Source organism: Sander vitreus, chromosome 8, assembly GCF_031162955.1.
Source record: "Sander vitreus isolate 19-12246 chromosome 8, sanVit1, whole genome shotgun sequence".
NCBI classification, from domain to species: Eukaryota; Metazoa; Chordata; class Actinopteri; order Perciformes; family Percidae; genus Sander; species Sander vitreus.
In genome coordinates this window covers 29,849,652-29,870,471 of record NC_135862.1, presented here as the reverse complement: position 1 = coordinate 29,870,471, position 20,820 = coordinate 29,849,652, and the positions used below count along the sequence as shown (strand labels likewise).

The following is a 20,820-nucleotide window of genomic DNA, read 5'->3' as shown; positions in this document are numbered from 1 at the left end:
TAATGCATTTAAGTGAGGAGAGTGTTTCTAACAGTTACCTTGGCTTTTATAAATCCTTTTGTTTCATGGATGAGGCACACACAGATACTCACTTTGCTGTCAGATTGGATGGAGCATGGCAGTGATGGCCTTTTTTTCTCACACAGCTTTGAATTTGGCAGCACGCTGCCAAAGAAGAGTATATCCTATCCTATCATCCTATATCTCTAAAAATACATCCGACCATATGATACACACTGTGCTGTTTCCAGGTTTTGTGCTGAGCCGAATGGCTGCTGGTTGTAGCTTCACACGGTCTGTATATGGTCCAGGGGGGTGGCATCTATGTCATTCATTTGACATAATGTTGAACTATTTTATTAAAGGGTAATTTCTGTGTCTAAGTAACTGATCAAACTGAACAAAGCTCTTTGAAATTGGTCCAGAACTGAGCAAGAACGCTGTAACCGGTAACCGCAAACCGGTCTGCAATGTAAATCTATAGGGCAAATGTGCATCGTCAATTTACGTGCTGTTTTGCCACTGACAAACTCAGATTATTATTGTAAGTGTCTGACGCCATTATGGAAAGGATCCCTACAGAGATAGAAAAGTAAGATCATTTTTTAAAATGAAACAGCTTTGAAATCTCTGTCTTTAAACCCACCAGACTCAATGTAAATAAACTACTTTTAGCGTGTATAGAGCCAGCATATTTCCACATGTAAATGGGTAAATTAAGGGTTTATTTTAACTAAACCAGAGGGCGGATTATTGGAAGGATTTTAATGAAGTATTTTTTACGATGACAAAATAACTGTTTAAATGGAGCCTAGTGGGTTTGGCGATAGCGCTGTTGTCAGGGCTGTTTCATGTTAAACAACAAGGATCTTAATTTTTAACAAAAAGGTCTATCCCTGTAGGAATCCTTTTTATAATGTTACTTGGTATAATACTTTGTATAATAATCTGAGGATGTCTGTGGTAAAACAAGCACTTTCACTGGACGGAAATTGAAGGTGTGCAATTGCCCATTAACTTACATTGTAACTTGTATCACCGCTGCCGACTGCAGCTTAATAGTGGACCAATTTAAAAGATTGTTGTTTCGATCGATCACACAAAAAACATAGGAAAACAGGGTCCAGGTTGAAAATAAAAACAAAGCTAGCCTTGGCAGAAGTGCCTGATGGTTTTTAAATTTAAATTAATTAAATTTAATTTTTAATTTATACTGTTTATTGATCCCCAGTGGGGAAATTACAATTTAAACCGCGTTGTTAGAGGTGCAGATTACATATCTTGTCCTGTATGTCCTGCACAGATCAGAGTCTTTGTTGGCTGCGTTGTACCTTCAAGCAGTTTTCTGTTAAATTATTGATTAACCTGTTCTTGGGAAACTATAAAAGAATTATACGAAATAATTTCTTTAGTTGAGTACTATCACCTTTAAATGACTCACTCCAGGATATAGCACTTGACCCTGACCTGGAAACAGATGTGTTGATAGAGATGGTATGAGCAAGAGATGACCAACAGACCAACAGTGACATAGCAGTCCAATAAAAAAAAAACTAAAGTGCTGCTGGGTAATAAAGTAGACCCCAGTGGATACTATAGAAGACTGTGTAATACAGTGACACAGTCAAACTAAACATGCATGGTCTTCTGTATTTAACAGCCTTCTTTTATTTATTTAAAAGCTTCCAAATGCAGCAGCATACCAAGTGCGCCCAAATGAAAACATAAAACAATTTTACATTATGATCCTAAACATAAACGAACAATTGCAGAGACCTGCAGATAAAATAAATAAATAAAAAAAAATCCAAATAAAAATCTACTCAGTGACCTCAAGGTTATCTGAGATAAATAATAAAGCGTTTGCTTTCAACCTGAGTAAAAAGTAAAAAAGGTTTTTGTTTGTATTAATAGAGAGCTTTGTGGTAAACCAGTGCAGCATCCTAATTAATGAAGAGAATGAATTTGCCTTCTTTAATTCTTCTGTTCAAAGCCCTGTTCAAAGTGCATATTATAAATTATTCTTTAAAAAAAAAAAAAGGAAAGAAATCTTCTATCAATTTCATTTCATAGAATTTCAGAAGAGTTTAACCGAAACAGTGCATGACACTGAAGAGCTTTGGTATTATAAGACTTTCTTCTGCCATCCAATTATATGTGGCAGAAAAACAAAACAAAAACATCTTCTTTAATGAGCAGAGCACACTTGTTTGTGCTGAGCATTGAAAATAAGTCTCATTATAAAGAAATGATTGTAGGTTATGTATACATTTCATCCCATACCCTTTTTGCAGCATATGCTCCACAAAAATATAATTATTGCACACCAGCTTTCTTCTTCTTCTCTTTTTTTTCTGTTTTTGGGCCTCAAAGTGCAGAAACGACAGGTTTAAACATACTCTGACATTCCAGAGTTTTGTGTCAGTGATATGCACGGGTCTGATGTACAGCAATTGAAAAGTTTCTCTTATGTGCTTCAGTTCCAGTGCTGCATAGAAGAAAAATAGATTCATGTTGGGTAAAGGTGTTCAAAGATGACAGCTCAGTCTGACAGGATCTTCCAAACATCTGTCACCTGTCAGGGTGTGTATCCCGGGATACATATGAGCTTACAGTGTAAGGCTGGGCAATATATCTTTATTATATTGATAGATGCAACACATTCTCACTCACAATGCGTAAAATACGGACGCTTGGTCAGGGGCCTTTGGCGTTGTTATTGACGCTAAAAGTCTCCTTTGGCGTCATATCCAAACGTGCTTTATCTAAACACACTTGGTCGGGACTATTGGCGTCACTCTTGACGCAGTTAGCTTAAGGAAAAGATTATGGGTGGGCTTATAAAAAGGTTGTACGTTATGTAAAAGTACATACGAAAAGAAGAACGGGACAGTTGGGTTTCAGGAAAAGAAGGACGGAACAGTTGGGTTTAGGAAAAGAAGAACGGGACAGTTGGGTTTAGGAAAAGAAGGACGGGACAGTTGGGTTTAGGAAAAGAAGAACGGGACAGTTGGGTTTAGGAAAAGAAGGACGGGAACAGTTGGGTTTAGGAAAAGAAGAACGGGACAGTTGGGTTTAGGAAAAGAAGGACGGGACAGTTGGGTTTAGGAAAAGAAGGACGGGACAGTTGGGTTTAGGAAAAGAAGAACGGGACAGTTGGGTTTAGGAAAAGAAGAGCGGGACAGTTGGGTTTAGGAAAAGAAGAGCGAGACAGTTGGGTTTAGGAAAAGAAGGACGGGACAGTTGGGTTTAGGAAAAGAACAACGGGACAGTTGGGTTTAGGAAAAGAAGGACGGGACGGTTGGGTTTAGGAAAAGAAGGACGGGACAGTTGGGTTTAGGAAAAGAAGAACGGGACAGTTGGGTTTAGGAAAAGTGACACCCGGGACACAAACCCCGGTCTCCTGGGTGAAAGTCCTGTGTTGTTTGACCCATCCACCACCCCAACCAACCTCCCTATGCAGATTTTTTGGCTTTCATACTACTCGCTACCGTTGTTGCTCTTAATACTATGTCATCTTAAAGCGTCATGGAGCTGCTGCTCTGCCCGGTGCGTTCCACACAGACGCTGAAGGGTGCTTTTTGCGTCATATCTGCCACTGACAGCCACTGCCCAAGCATCAGTTTTTTTACGAGTTCGGAGTGACAACGGGTTGATAGATATATGAGACTAGATATCGTCTTAAATTTTGGATATCGTAATATCGTGGTGTTGTCTTTTTCTGGTTTTAAAGGCTGCGTAACAGTAAAGTGCGAGAGAGAGAGAGAGAGAGAGAGAGAGAGAGAGAGAGCAACTGCATAGACTGTATATATTAAGTCTATGTTTGAGATGTTTTCTCTTGTTTGGTGGGTGTGTCTCGGCTCAGGTCAGAAGGTGATACTCAATCAGCAGAGACGTCTGTAAACTCGTGGTAATAAAACATTTAAAACTGCATCAGTGTTTAACGTTGACGTTTGTTTAAGCCATATTACATGAGAGGGTTTCATTTCGAGGTCCGAAAGGCGCATTACTGAAGTATAGGCCTCCTCAAGTGTAATATTGTGATTATACAACAACGGTTACCAAAAAAATAAGTGATCAATCTGTATTCATATTGTGGAGCAATTCGCTCTTGAAATACAAAATCAGACAGGATTTATAGTCCCTCCCTGTTTAGTAAACCAGCCAATTTACCGTGGGATTTATCAAACTGAATAAATTCGCACATATAAACACAAAACTGCTTTGCTAACTCCAACGTGTTGTAAGTAAGACATCTGCTGAAAAAGTTATTGTATTCATTAGCATGACTGCCGTACTGTTTAGTTCAAAAACATCCAAAACACCAAAGTACAAAGACATAGCGGACCAGACGCAAGCTTTTATTTTGAAAAGCTGAAGCTCGGGGACGGCACCAGCCGGGAGGGCATGAGATGGGAGCATAGACTTTATATTATTAATATATTATGTTACTAATAATAATAATAATATGAGTTTAATATACAGTCTATGGAGTTCTCCAGGCTGTAGCCATACCCGACTCTAATAAAAAGGCAGAGTGCTCTCTCCCCGTGGGGTCGAAAATCCAGCTGTTCCACTTAGCTGCTCCCTCTAGAGGTCTGGAGAACTTCCGTTGTATAATCTGGATGCTGCGTTTTTTTGTTGCATTTGTTTTCTGGGTTTGTGTGCTTTTCTTTTTGCATCGTTTCATATTTGCAGCGCGTTTATGTATTTGGTTGTGTTGTGTGTATTTGCAGTACGTTTATGTATTTGGTTGTGTTGTGTGTATTTGCAGTGAGTTTATGTATTTGGTTGTGTTGTGTGTATTTGCAGTGTGTTTGCTGAATGCTGCACATGTGTTGTCAAATTAATGAAGTTGTTTTCTTAATTTGCTTGTGTTTTGTCTATTTGCGTGTGTTTTCTTAAGTTGCAGGGCGTTTGCCTCTGTCAGCCACCGTAAAGGAGGCTCTCAGGAAGTGACGTTGAAAATGACAGCTTAGTGCGTCCAAAATGTCGCTCAACATATTTATTAACACAAAAATATGTTGAGCGATAGTATACATATTGAGTATGTAGTGCTGAGTATGCGATTTCGGATGCAACACCTGGTCACTTACTTTAAAACATCGTGATTCCAAAACAAGGCAAAGATTTAAAAGCAGGAACCTTTCATGTATTTTGACGATCTCACACTATTTTACCCCCAATCACCTTTTTTCTCGTCTCTCAGTTTTCCGTCTCTTCGATTCTGTAGGCTGTGAAGCAGCTCTGACAGCGGAGCACAGGGATGTCACCTGCGCTTTGTCTGGAGTCGGGACAGGTGGATTGATTAACGACTCCCCCTCTCCCTGTCCTGCTGCCCAGCCTCTTCCAATATGTTCAAATTACTTCTGCGCTCCTGAGTCATTTCTTCATCCCATATTGTTCTCCTCCACTTATGTCTTCATGCAAACAAATGACGTCGCCTTGAAGTTTTGTTATTTCACCTTCACATGTTATAACAGCGTTCAGACATGTACAGGATGTGTGTGAGGTTTGCTTCGCTGTGAATTGATCAGAGAGACTCTGCAGTAAGACGGACAGAGGGGAGGCAAGGCTATTTTTTATAGATATATATAAAATATAGCGCAATTCATGCACTAGACCAGGGGTTGGCCACCTTTTTGATATGAAGTGCCCTTTTCAAAATTTCTTGTTTATTAGTGTGCCATGTCAACATTAAGTTTAATTATGACATCGCATCAAAATTTAATATCCACGGAATCTGTAACTTTATTCCATAGCAACATTTATTTCCCATAATCAGGACATTGTAATTATTATTATTGTATATTATTATTATGATTACGGAAACATGGTTGTAGTATGCAGCGTGCTGATTGGAGAAAGAAACGGCTGTTGTCAGGTAAAAATGTCAGTGTCAAAGAGGCTGAAGCGAAAAGTTGACGTGGAATGATGTATGGACTGATAAGCAGGTCCTGTATGCCTCATTTGCAATGAAACGATGCGGTTGCAAAATAATACAACCAGCATCATCATCATTAAGAATGAAGAACGTGAACATAACGATCGCGTCAGTGTATATTAAGTAGCCACATGCATCAGTTTTAGTCTTAATACATCCATAGGTTTACCGCTCCACCGGAGAGGATGGTTCATTTAGCCAGCTGTTAAGTTTATAAAAATGTATTCAAATTTCAAGATTCCCGGCAAACTAAGATAAGCAGTTAGACTACAATCCGACAGCTTTTGTTTTAGCTTGTTTGTAAAAATGTGCTATTTGCAGAGTAGAGCTGTGTTTGCGTAAAACAGCGCGGTGGACAAGAGTGGACTGAGCAGACAGAGCAGATTGAAATATCGCTTTCTACATGTTTATGCCTGTTTATGCCTTGTGTTCTGAAACACACAACCCCACTCTTCTGTCCATGAGGGCTGGAACTTTAGCTTTCTTAGCTAGCGGGCCTGCGATTGCCGACATACCGCTACCGAACCCAGTAGCGTTACTAGTCGCCTCCTAGCCAATCAGAGTAGGGTGGGTCTTTGCTGCATGTGGATGGGGATAGTTTTTATACAATCTATGGTGGGGATACAAGTCAATCAAACTACCGAAAAATAACAGGTCGCGCAACTGTGAACGTTGTAATTTGGCATGCGGATGAGAGAGTGCTTCAGCATTTCAACCATGATTTCAACACATCAATAACTCTCTTGCACACATATTGCCAGCGTGCCATTGGTTAAGGTGCCGCGTGCCCATGGTGGCATGCGTGCCTAAGGTTGCCGACCCCTGCACTAGACCATATGTGTCACACTCCAGGCTTCCGGCGGGAAACTGCTTTTCAAACTGCAATTACACAACATTCAAAGCCGAATTTGGCAGAGTTGCCGATTTTCCCACAGAACCAGAGAGTTTGCATACGAGGCTGTGAATCGGGTTGCTGTGAGTCGGCTTTTAAAAATGTAATCATTGTTTAGCTTCATTCGCTAAACTCCATAATGGCTAATGACTAAACTGTAAGTGAGAAGACTATTATGAGACAAGCAACACTACAGTCAAAGATATTTTACTTTTTTTTTTTTTTTTTTAAATAAAAGCATGTCAATAAACTTAACATGTGTGGCCCTCCAGTGTGGCCCTTAGTGAAACGGAGTTTGACACCCTGCACTAGAGCGATTCAAAATGCTTCACAGAAAAAAAAACAAAGAAAAAACTTACACTTTAACAACAATAAAATAAAAAGAAACATATAAATGGTAAAAACAAGAGTGACATTACAGGATCACATATAAAAGATAATAAAATATGATAAAAGACAAAGTGATAAATAAGATTGTACAGGTTTAAAAAGCCCCAGAGAACAGAAATATTTTAGGACCCGACTTAAAACTGACTGTGACCGACTGTGAGGTGATGTCTGATCTCAGGTATTTTGGGAGTTTGTTCCTGGCACGAGGAGCATAAAAACAAAACAAAGCTGCTTCTCCATGTTTGGTTCTTATAAAGGCAACTGCAAGCAGCCCAGCGTTTGCGGACCTGAGGTGTCTGGTAGGTTTGTGCCTTTGAAGGTTTATAGTAAGATATATTTTGGTCCTAGCCCATCGAGAGCTTTATAAACGAGCAACAGAATGTTAAACTTGATTCTCTTGTTCACTGGAAGCCAGTGAGGTGATCTTAGAACTGGAGTAATGAGAGCCAGAAAGGAGCAGAAAAAAGACAAAGCCGTGAGTGGGAGACGACCGGGGTAGGAAACAAAGAGCGAGGAACAGAGTACGAGAGGTGGAGGGGAAGAATAAGAGTGCTAAAAATATCCATCACCACCTTTAAGCCGAGCAGCAAATGCTACGTTGTTTGCTGTGAGCAACGCTTGAGTGCATATCGCCTCTAAGTGCATCTGACACTTCACTGAAGAGTTAATAATGTGCTTCTTGGCCTTGAAAGTAATGCTTAGTTCTACTCGTTAGGCAATTTGTCAATTTTCACCCACAACTAGCGAACCTCCCCATGAACGATTTTTTTGGTTTTGTTTGGGCCATAGATTCTAACATGCACTAGTCTCGCATTGCCAGACCTTCCTCCACAGCGCTACGGAGGAGGGTCTGGCTAGTCCACATCCAGCATTCCGGGATGGGAAAGAAACGTGCTCTGGTTTACTGGCATTTCTTTAAACCAATCACAATGGTTTTGGGCAGGGCTGAACGCCGCACGGAGCAACGGTGTCGCTGCAAAATAACCTCGGGAAGGAACATGTTTTGGTGGAACATGTGTACGTTCAAAATAGTTTTAGTCGTTCAACAGAAAACTCAGTTTGGACAGATAGTCTAGCTAGCTGTCTGGATTTACCCTGCAGAGATCTGAGGAGCAGTTAACCATAGTCCTCATAAATCCACCGGAGTTTGGAATGCCAACACAAAGAAGGCAGAAGGTGATGGACATCCGGCCGAAATGAAAGACATCCGGCGGAATTTCCGTGGCACTGGAGCAATCCCGGGAATGGAACGCCGTGGATATAGACTAAACTTGCACAACCCTTAGTCAGATGAAGGGTCAATGAATAAAAAAAAACAAACTCTGAAATCTTGAAATGCCATGTATCGCTCTAACTACAGCTCCATGCACACTACTTTAGCATGTGGGAAATCCAAGGCTTTACAGGCCTGCTGTGCCTAGTTATGTTTGCTAAGCTATGATTGGACAGGCGCTGTTTCAGGGTTTAGGTTCAATAAGATTCCTTTATTAGTTTCCTACCATGAGTAAAGCAATATTCCCTAAGAGGTCATGGAGATCAGGTTAAACAAAATTGTGCAAGTTTGCAGCGATGCGTCTTGTGCAAACTTTTACAATATATATTATTTAACAATTTGTGTATGCAGAAGTATTTGGGTACACGTGTATATTGCGTGCATCTGTGTGTGCTCGCCCAGCTGTGCCTGCGATGGAGAAGAGAATGAAGTGAACATATGTTTTCCAGTCTGCAGAGACAGATGTGAAAAACGCTAGCTGGTAATTACTCCCAACAATATATTATATACTGCACACTGTTTGTTGTTAAAGACATAGATTTTCAAGCTGATTATTGTAGTATCAGCATGAAATATCAAATGTTGGGACGACTGGGACGATGCATGTATCCATGGCAGGAAGTTTTCAGTTCTGATAAAGCTTCAGATGGTCTTTGAGTGGGTGGGAGTGGATGAGGAAAAGTGCTCACTTTGGTAATGTGCACACAGTAAATGTTGGCTTGCTTCTATTTTGTGTAATTCAACTTGTTCAGCTTAAATATTTGGCATCCTAATCACTAGCTGTCTGGCAGCAAAATAAAATCTGATGATGTAAAATAAAAACATTTGCTAGTTAGTATTAGTTAGTATGACACGACTTACCGTGAAAGTCATTTCAAGAGAAAATCAAGGATACCAAGGATGAACACATCACGAGCCACACTGTTTGATTGACAACTAATCTGTGGGCAAATCTCTGTTTATCTTGTTTTTGTCCTCTGCTGAGGTTTTCCCACTTAGCTACACCTCTGCTTTAATCTGTGTCTGGCTTTGCATCCAGCTTGAATCTCTCATTTTTTGGTTTTGAACGTTCAACAGGTTCTCACTCCCATCTCGTAAAATACGGACGCTTGGTCAGCCTTTGTCGTTGTTATTGACGCTAAAAGTCTCCTTTAGCGTCATATAACGTGCTTTAACTAAACACGCTTGGTCGGGACCATTGGCATCCCTTTTGACGCAGTTATGTTAAGGAAAAGGTCGTGGGTGGGCTTACGTTTCCGTGACACGCGGGAATAACGGGACGGTTAAAAAAGAATGCGACTTTAGGAAAAGTGACAAGCAGGACACGAACCCCGGTCTCCTGGATGAAAGTCCTATGTTTGACCCATCCACCACCCCAACCAACGTCCCTATGCGGAATTTTGGCCTTACATACTACTCGCTAAACACTGTGTAGCTGCCTGCTCTCCCCGGTACGTTATACAAACATACTGAAGGACGCCTTTTTAATCGCTTCAGACGGAGTGAGAGCGGGTTGGAACGTTGCATGACATTCAGTGGCAAAGCAGAATTTATTGGAGCCCATAGAGTGGGTTTTGGACAACCCAAACTCAAACCGGCTGTCGCCAGACAGAACATTGATATTGGGAGATGCTACAAAACCTTTGATTACGGGCGCCAGGTCAGCTCACCTGGTAGTGCAGGCGCCCCCTCTCTCTCCTCTTTCATGTCTTCAGCTGTCCTATATAAATAAAGGCCTAAAATGCCCAAAAAATAATCTTTAAAAAATCAACATCCTTTTGATTACATTCAGATAACGTTCTGCAATAGCAATCAAGTTTATCTCAATAAATCTCCAAGCAAGTTATAAGTAGGGTTCAACCGATATTGGTTTTTCAAGGCCGATACCGATACCGATTCTTAGTAGTTAATGAAACCGATATTTGGAACTGATACGCATTTACAGTGAAAATTTAAATCTTTGGTCAAAACTTTCAACATAATACCCAGTAAAAGATAGTCAGAGAGTGTTGTAGGTGGGACATTAAGTCAGACTCAGTGGTGAGTGAAACCGAAGCAGACGGACAGACACAGAGCTGTAGTAGAGCACCTTTTAATGAATTAACTTTATCGCTTATCAGGCAAGTAAAACGGCGATACAGATAATCTGCAAACTACAAAAATACAGCCCGATAATCGGTCTATCCCTAGTTGTAAGATCAATAGGAATGGTAACCATAGTATTAAACAGTATTATACACAGAAAGCAGCCTCACCAAATTTCTTGTGGGAAACAATAGGAACTTTCAAAAGAAAGACAGTGGAAGAGAGTTTCTGTTATAATGACAAATAAGTTATACAATAGTTGTAGTGCACAACATTAATTGTCATGACGGAATGCAAACTCCTGTATCTGGTGTGAAAGTGAGACATGTTACTCACAAATAAATACACCATGCCGACATCAGCCCCCTTGCTTTTTCGTAAAATAGTCATTGTGTTGTGACTTGTGTAAATTATATCTAATAAAAGAACAGAAGTGAACGAGGCCGAACAAACATTTGAGAGTCACTTCATTTGAGAGAAAGTGTAACGACAGCGGGCCCTTTTCATTATTCACGTGAACACGTTTAAATACCAGCTGACACAGAAAGGAAAGTTAAATGAGGTGAATGTGAAATAACTCAAATCAGGTTTAATTGAGTGGAAAGTCAATAGAGACCACCCCCTTCCCTCACCCCGCTGCTACATTCAGAGGCTTCTATAATTGACTGGGACACTTATTTTCTAAGTCCATTGAAATGACCACTGGGCTTTTATCTCCAACTGTCTCCATGGTTACACACTATGGTTTTGTTGATGAGTGTGTGTGTGGGAGGGGTGGGAGGGGGCGGTGGAGAGAGGTTGCTCCTAATTGACTGACTGTTAAAGCTTTTAATAAAGAGGGGGCAGCCAACTCTCCAATTAGCTGCGAGGAAGCTATCAGGGGATGGAAAGAGGACGACGGAGAGAGTGGAGGAGAAGGGGGGAGGAAGAAGACAGAGGGAGGATAAGAGGAAGCAACCAAGTGAGGAGAGAGAAATCAAGGGGACAAGAAGGTGAAGAGAGAGGCGTGTTTGGGAGGGAAACAACACGTTTTCTCAGTGTTCTTTAGTTTGATTTTACAGTTTTTTGGTCGTACCAACACACACAAATAAGCATCTACAAAGAAAGTGTAGAATAAAAGCAAATTTCCAGTTCTGCACTGCCAGTTTCACTATGGGAGTTAAATTAAAGATGCAATGTGAAGCATTTTAACATCAATAGAAGGGCTGAAATGATTTCTCGAGTAAGACGAATTATTCGATAACTAAAAGTCCTCGCTCAATGGACTCAAGTAATCAATGTCAACTAACGTTGTACCCAAGGTGTGATTTGTAAAAAAAAAAAAAGAAATCCCCCTTTCAGTACCATGGTGGATATAGTGCCACTCACCCACGCATGCCAAAACACTTATTTATGAACTTTAATATTCAATGGAAAGTGACTCAACATGAAATAGCACAACGTGGTGTCAACATAAAACACAGTGCTTTCAAGCTTTGCAGCGAAAACAAAAGACTTTCACCCAGGTAAGGCTTGTTTGTTCCTCGGGAGTGTTTTAATCCTCCACCGGGAAGCTAACGTTAGTTTAGCCAACAGCTAATTCGGCTAACCACTAGCTGACAGCTTGATTCAGTCTAAAATAACGTTAACTCAAACTAAACACTGGGAAAAGCAGGCTACAGCTGACTTAACAGCTGTTATATATTTTAACGGTTATTTTAAGGTTTTATTTTGAGGGTCTTTTAAAGGGGTGATATAGGGTATTTAACACTGTTCCTTAAGGTCTCCTAATATGATATATAACATTGGTTGGGCTGAAAATGTCCCAGGTGCAATTTTTTCCACCCTTCTGCATCCCTGTGTAATGGCTCTATTTGGAACGAGAGTTTTTTTTCCAAATATGATATGCTCATGAATATTTAGATGAGCGGCGCGTTGACTGGTTGAGGAACCACATACACATTCATTGGAGACGATATAGCAGGTCTCATATTGCACACACACACACACACACACACACACACTGTTACATGCCCACACATGCCCGGGCAAGAACCGCGGCGGTAAAACAGCCGAGACCAAATGCAAAGTTTCGACACTTTCATTACAACTAGTGTTGTTGTAACGTTACCCTTTGGACATAAAAAAACGCCACAAAAGAATCACAACTCACCTTGTAGCTAGTAAGAGCGGGAAGCGGAGAGTGAACCCTTGCAAGCCTGTCCTCTGCCAGTGCCTCTGCAGCACTGCGTTAGATCCACAACTCCCTCTCGTCCGATATACTCGTTCTAAACAGTCTTCTCTGGGCCAGTAGGCTATTCCGTTGTACAGCCTGGAACACTGCATTTACGACCGTGGTTCATTTTCAATATCCTTGAAAAACTTTCTTCTTTCTAAAGTACAAAGCGCAGCTCGTGTGTGAGATCCTGACAGAGCTCCAGCTCAGCGGGTCTGTGAAGGGGGAGAGGCCGACAGGGAAGGCATCAAACCCGGCCGGCAGCCGCCACCTGTCACGGCAGATTGTGGAGCTCCTCAAGTCCGAAACTGTCTTACCAAATTTGCAATTAGCCATCAATTTTCGTAGAACGGCCCATATTTGAGCTTTACATAGTTGATTTCTCACATAAAAAGTGAATTTAGTGATGGAAAAGCAGACAATGTATAACATTTCTGAGATCTGCGTGACCTAGATTCAGAAGACTAAGCTGACCTCAGGTCAGTGGTGTAGCCTATGTAAATTTTGGGGCGTGACAAAAGTAGGAGTTGAGGAGTTGACGTCAACTTTTAGCTTTATTGAGATTCAACCGTTTTCAGAGGCAGTTTCAACTTTTGAGATTTACAGAGGAAAGAGATGGCAATGGGATTTTGAGCTTCTATGTATTTCCTATTTACCCACCAAACTGTTGTTATTCAACTATGACGAGGTAAAATCAGTTTTGCATTCTATCACCCCTTTAAAGTTATTACACGCAGCTAGCGGTTAGCCGAATTAGCTGTTAGTTAAGCTAACGTAGCTTCCTTTATTCAGTGGTGCGCGGTGGTTTATGGGATGAGTAGTTCCTTTACTCTGCAATGAAAATATGTACACAGTCTTATACCTTTGACTTTTTTGGGATTTTCTGTTATTTTTTCACTCAAAATTATATGTTGTATGCTTATGAGTCACGTACCGTCTGGTTAGCCTAAGGCATGGTCTGAAACTCTTTATATATGGATTTTTCCAGACGTTAATGGGAGAAATGAATGGGAAATTTACTTCCGGAACCCAAGGTCTCTCGGAGGAGGGGCGGGACTGTTGAGCTCTTTTTGGCCCGCCCATGAGAAAGAGAGAAACATCATGGCTTGCAAACGAGCGAAGCATGGCAGTTGGTCAAGGCCACACCCCCCACCCTCCACCTTGCCCCGCCTCTCTCCTCCTCAATAGCATTTAAAGCGACAGACACAGAAATGGCACATCCTAAGGAAAGCTCATTGTGGGACTGGCTCTAGTGGCTGTAATTCTGCACCAAGGCTGAATTTTGGGAAAGAGACTTCAGATACAGTATTAGGGAACCACTAAGGCCTATATAAAAGCATCCAAAAAGCAGCATGTCATAGGACCTTTAAAGATCAAAGCTAATGACATAGAGCCCAGCCTGGTATCTAAAAATCACACTGGAATAAGAGCTTAACAGGAGCTGGCTTCCCATCCATCACTTTTCTTTTTTACTGTTTTTGAACAGGCCAGGTTCCTTCTGATAAACAGATACAATTGCCTGTTTATCAGCAACTATCAAACGTGCAAAATGCAAAAACAGTGCAAGAAGAAGCCTGAATGGAGCTGTTTGATGCTGTCTGGCTGTCCAATGTGGTGATGGCAGTGGGGATGAAGGATTTGTTATGTTTTTATCGTTGCAAATTGGACTCTGTAGCATCAACCTGATGGCAGGGGGTGGAGTTCTGTTAGGGGGGTTTGGGGCAAGCCAATTATCTTGTTGGCCTGATTTATTATTGGTGCAAGTTTTTTGTTTTGTGTTGGATGGTTGTGCCATCCAACATCCATTGTGCCAGGCTGAGATATGGAAAGTGAGTATGAGTTCAATGAGTGACCGGTAAACCACAGTTAAAACGTCCTCGCTGACACTAAAAGCTCTCTTAACTAAACTAAACCAAATCCTTTCCTCAGCAGGTGTAGGCATACATATTTGAACAAATGTAATCCAACTGTATCAGATCTAATCCAGGAAATTCCGCCGGATGCATGTCTTCGGTGGATTTATGAAGACTATGGTTAACTGCTCCTCAGATCACTGCAGGGTAAATTGAGACAGCTAGCTAGACTATCTGTCCAATCTGAGTTTTCTCTCACACGACTATTTTGCAGCGGCTCTGTGCGGAGTTTAGCACCGCCCATGACGATTGTGATTGGTTTAAAGAAATGCCAATAAACCAGAGCACGTTTTCCTCCCATCCCGAATGCTGTGTGGAGTAGCCCTCCTTCGACGCGCTTTGGAGGAGGGTCTGGCAAAGCGAGACTAATCTAGTCCCAACCCAGAAAGTAGCGATGCAAGTTAATGTATATTGGTACTCATTTATTCATGTATTCAGTGTATTTAGAATGTGTATGTTTGTGTGTTTCAGGTGCAGTAGAGGTGAGGAAAGAAGGTCTGGACGCTCAGATCAACCGCCTAGCAGAACTTGTCGGACGACTGGAGAATAAGGTAAGAAATACAGACACGCACACACACACACACACACACACACGTAAACTTGTTTCGGTCATTGATGAACATATTGCATTTTTTGTATATTCAATATTTTTCCTGTTAACAAATATCCAATGAAAAGACCTAAACCAACAACGGTTTGATTCAGAGTATTGTCTTTGTATCCAAAGCATGATATATCGTATTCCTTATTTGTATTCGGTCAGTTATTGCCGTGTACAGATCAAGGTTATAGTTTAGAAGTTTCAATTAGTTTTTTAAAATTTTATTTCATTTTTGACTTTTCCGAGGGTGTTTTGCTAGTTTTAGTTTAGTTTCAGTTTTTCAGAAAGTTTTAGTTTGTTTTTGTTAGGGCCAGGTTTAATGTCTCAGAAGTATGTAGCTACATATACAGTACATACAAAATACATGGTTGGAGAATGGCCATGATGTTTAATGTTTAATCTTTATGCTTTAGTGTCCGATTGTGAAGCAACTACGGCACATCTCATGTCATGTCTGTTTAATTTCTGCGGTTTAATGGCACGAGAGTTGACGGACATGTATGCATGCAATTCTATTGGCCTGTCTCAAAGTAGCCTGCTCATAAATACTCTGCATGGATAAGTGCGCTTTAACACCAATGCTTTTTCCATGCAGTGTGAATCAATAGAAACAGTAGTTTTCAACTAGTTTAAAAAGTTCAAAGGGCCCCGCGCACAGTTATTACAGCCACACAACCCAGTCTCACGACAGGTCGTGAAATGGTCACGTTATTTAATCTATTGATTCGTCTACACGGACACGTTTATGTCATTTTTTTCGTGGTGGTGAGGACGAGTTTTAATGTAATGTATTTCAATGGGAAGCATATTTCGTGATCACAGCACGACTACGGTAGGGAGTAGTATGAAAAGCCGAAAATCCGCGTAGGGAGGTTGGTCGGGGGGGTGGATGGGTCAAACAACACAGGACTTTCACTCCGGAGACAGGGATCGCGTCCCTCGTGTGGCGTTTTATTTCCCCGTGTGGCGGTTCCTTTCCCCGTTCTTCTTTTCCTAAACACAACCGTCCCGTTGTTGTCCCGCGTGCCCCAGAGACCGCGGGTCGTGTCCCAGAGTGTGACGTGTCCTTTCCCTGTTCTTCTTTTCCTAAACCCAACCTCCGTATACATGCTTCCCATTCCGTGCTGAGCACCACGAAAAAAACGAGATGACCGTGTCTGTGTACACGAATCAATAGATTAAAAATAACGTGACAATTTCACGAACTGCCGTCAGACCGTGTTGGCCCACACTGTCGCGTTAGATGTTGGGTCGGTACAGCTGGAGCTATCGCTGTCTGCAGAATCCAACACATCTACTTCCATAGGGCAAAACATGCAACACTTTGTGCAACTCATCGTTAAATGGGCAAATTATAGAGCGTTGCTGCGTTGTCACCACGGCCTACATTGATGACGTACTTTCCTGTTGCATCCTAGTCCGCAAACGCATCAGGACACATTAGCCTTTACACTGTATTGTAAAGTGTACAACTACGGAATTACAAAACCACTTCTAATGGCATTGAAGCATCTTTTAAGATAACATTTCAGTTAATGGCCAGAATAAAATATGTTATCTTGCAAGCCTCGCACTATCTACCAGCATTCTGCTAATTCAGTCCAGACTAATGACTTCAATGAGCATTTTAGTCATAAATGCACTTTTATTTCTATTTCCAAAAATGTAAAACCCATCCAAGAAGGAAATAAAGTGACACAACATGGCTCATTTTAAATACATTATCCTGACACACTTTTATTTTGAGCTCTTGCAAGGCTGCTACATTTTCCATATGATTTTACATTTTTTTCAAAGATTTTCTTTGTGAAAGAGGAGAAATTACCCCCCAAAATTACCCTTCCAACTATGTTGCAAAGTGTGTTTTCAGAATGAATAGACATTTTCTGCTGGATTACATTTTCAGAGGGCCAGACAGTATACTGCAGTAATCATATCAAAGCAAAATGTGGCATTGAGGAGGCGTATTGAATGTCTCTCCGTTTGGCCTGGTAGTACCTGCGTGGATCTCAGTATGAAGACTGTGCAGGAGTCTGCAAGAGGAAATGATAAAATCACACCATGTCAGAGTGAATCATGAATTGTTTACTGAATGAATAATAAGCCAGCTACACACTGAGAGATGTGGTGCCTGGCGAGATGAAAACAGTGCCCTGTGTTGACACCACTGCTCTGTGATAACACACTGGAAATCCTGTTACCTGCGAACCATTCCTCAAACCCTCAAAGTGGCAAATTCATGTTGCCTCTGTTGCTTGGTGTCACTTTCAGTTTCCCTCTGCTGTCTTCCTCCACGCTCCCCTGGGAGTTTTTGTTCATTTGGTTACAAAATATCATTATTTTCCTCTCTCTGTGTGCCACAGACAAGAAAATGTGTTTCTCACCTGGAAAAAAATCTGTCTCAGGATGATGGCTTACTGAGGCTTCATACTGACAAGCAGTGATGCAGCTTTCTTGTCTTTTTTCAGCAAAATAATGTAATCCTGTCTTATATACACATAAAATATATATATATAAATAATATTATAATAATAAATACATTTAATTATGTTATTCATTTAAATTCAACGAATTTACTATTCAATTATAAATTATTTTCAAACACAAAAATTTTTTACACTAAAGTTTTCCTGAATAATAAAACAATCTCTAAAAATAAGAAAGGAGAAGCAGCATTTTATTTTATATTTATTGCCTTTATAGAGCTCAACCGGTTTTTTAACGGCTCTGGTTCCGGAAGTATTTTTCCACATTTCAATGTTTCATTGACGTTTCAAAAATTGCTTATATAAAGAGTTTTAAGCCTGGAACCAAGCCAACCAGCTATGAGATGATTCGTGAAAATAAAACATTTGATTCGGCGCAAAAAAAACGTTTTGAAAACGGCATCTATCTATGATAGAGAAACTATCATAGACTTGTATGGTAGAAACCAAACTCGAGCTAGCGTTCGCGTTTTCGGTAAACGTTTCCATACGCTTAGGATTGTGGGTAGTGTAGTTTTTCTCCATAAGATCCCGAATAAAACATGTTTTTCTTTGATTTCATACGGACTTCTAGCTTTTACAGGAACTGAAACGTTCGTTACACAACCTCGTAGCTTGTGGTCAGTCTGCCTCGGATGGTTTAGCCAGTCCCTCCAGAAAAACGCGATTATGCGATCGCATAATTCAATGCATAATCAGCCAAAGTCTGCATATTTATGCGGGGGCTGCATTTTTTCAAATACGGCGCACTTTCGCCGCATAAATTGCCGATTTCCGCGCAAAATGTGCAGGGCTTGCATGATTTCATAATCCCCGCATTTTCGTTGCAAAAAAGTCCCATATATCTTAGCAGAAAGTTGAAAAATGTTGCGTTTACTTCACACAAGAGCAGCCATTTTCCCCTGTTGCCATGGGAACGTTATGAAGTGACGTAATTACGCGACGTGAACATCATCGAAAAGCTGCAAACCCCGCGATGAAGCCCTGATGAAACCACAGTTTTTGCAAGTTCCCGCAATTTCATCGCATATAATTGCATAAATATCCCGCATATTCCATCGCATTTTTTAAGAAAACGTGCCGCATAATCAAGGTTTTTTGCCCGCAACAATCACAAAAAAACTCTGCATTTTTCTGGAAGGACTGTTTAGACATTATGGCTGATAATCAAAATCGTTGTATGCATGTTACGTTTCGGCTGTACTAGATAACCCTACTTTGCAAACCGGAAGAACTACCAACCCAAGACCCCATTTCTACAATACTTGCATAACATCTTTATTTTTTGTTAACGTAGCTCATTTAGGTACAGTGTAATTAATATTTCGGCTGTACTAGATATTGTGTATAGTCAGTAGATATATATTTTTAAAACCCTAGATATTTGCAAACCGGAAAATCTACAACTGTGGTGATGATTTGTACCAAGGCCGATGGCGCGGCTGTAGGGAACTGTAGTTTAAAAAATATAATAGTGTTTTTCATAGAAAGGGAAGTTGTAAATACTGAATTAATAGTAATTTATGGAGTTTAATATAATGGTAAATACATTTTTGTAATTAGATTTTAAATATCTAATTGTTAAATGGGTGAAAATGAATATTAACCATAATAACCATATATTGCACATATGTGACAGTACCTCATAAGCTATTTTCACCTATTTAACAATTAGCTTTTGAAAATCTGATGACACCAGTGTGTTCACCATCCCGAAAAACCCCAGTGTGTATCCAGAATTCTACACTGCCAACCTTTACTTGTGAAATAATATACCAAGGTATTTTCAAACTACAACTCCCATTAGAGACCCGCCACAGAACATGTTACAATGCTAGTATACTTTATAAGAACTCTTACAGGGTGGGTGAGTGGACTCGTTTGCCTCCTGGTTTTGCGCCGTCTGTCGTGGATAGACGTCATTCCATTTCACATTGCCACCAGCCGCCGGCCAAGCAATCTGAATCATATAGGCCTACAGTAGCCTACATAATACAAATATATGAAACAGTATTTTTATGATTATCTTTATTGTATAAACCCTCAGACCCATGTGTGACCAAAGCAAAAATATTACGTAGCATACATAGTTTTTTTTCTTTTGGATTTAGGATGATATGCTGTTTCCCATGCCCAGGACATTGCCTCAACTTTCTACCTGATGGCTGCAAAAAGATGGATGCGATTGACCTGCGTGTCTACATAGGGCTGCTAATCTTAGCACACACACACACAGGTCCTGAGGCAAATCTAGTCTTTGGGATGCAGAGATCCACAAGTACTATCTCTTGATACAAAAATATTCTTAACCACATATGCAGCATCTTAAAAAAAAAATAATATTTATAATAAATCTCCACTTTAGTAAAGAAAAGCATTATGACAGAGCTTGTCATAATGCTGGTGTCTTCACTGAATAAATGTAGTCTTTTTGCACTGTGAAAACGAAATATTCAGATATTCACACACTTTGTGATCAGTGACAGGTTGTTTCTTCATCCTAAATAGATTTGGCATTCACAACTCAATTACAGTAAGCTGCTTCGTTTTAGGGGTTTAGTGAAGGCGGGTAATTTTCGACCCAGAGGACAAGGGTTGTATACACAAAAGGGAAGACAACACCAGGGTTAACAAGCAATTAAGCTGCCTACAACAGACTTGCACCTGTTGCACCTCAGTCAAGCCGGGTTTTTTTTAATTGTGTGTGGCTTAATGTGATGAAGTATAATGTAGGTATCTTGACTTGAATGTAGGTATCTTGAGGCTCTGGAGTATTATCTAAAAGGCTGCACTAAGGAAGCATTTTTACCCAGTACATTTATTTTTGCTGCATTGGTATTTACACTGAACTACTTCTTCTTCATTGGAGATTTCTTCCTACAATGTAAAGGAACATCGATGGGTTGTGCTTTTGAGACGGAATATACTAATTTATATGTTTTTGTTTTTACAGTTATGTTTTAAACACTAATAGAAACACGTTCCTTCTTAAATTCCTCAAACGGCTTACATATGATATTG

General features: G+C 40.5%; 1 protein-coding gene across 1 annotated transcript in view; it reads left to right on the top strand.

Moving 5' to 3' along the window:
- necab2 (N-terminal EF-hand calcium binding protein 2) overlaps positions 1-20,820 on the top strand; it is a 155,226-nt gene that overhangs the window by 83,642 nt on the left and 50,764 nt on the right. Inside the window, exon 8 of the mRNA XM_078256169.1 lies at positions 15,184-15,263. Coding sequence (XP_078112295.1) covers positions 15,184-15,263 — 80 coding nt within the window. The remainder of the gene's footprint in view (positions 1-15,183; positions 15,264-20,820) is intronic.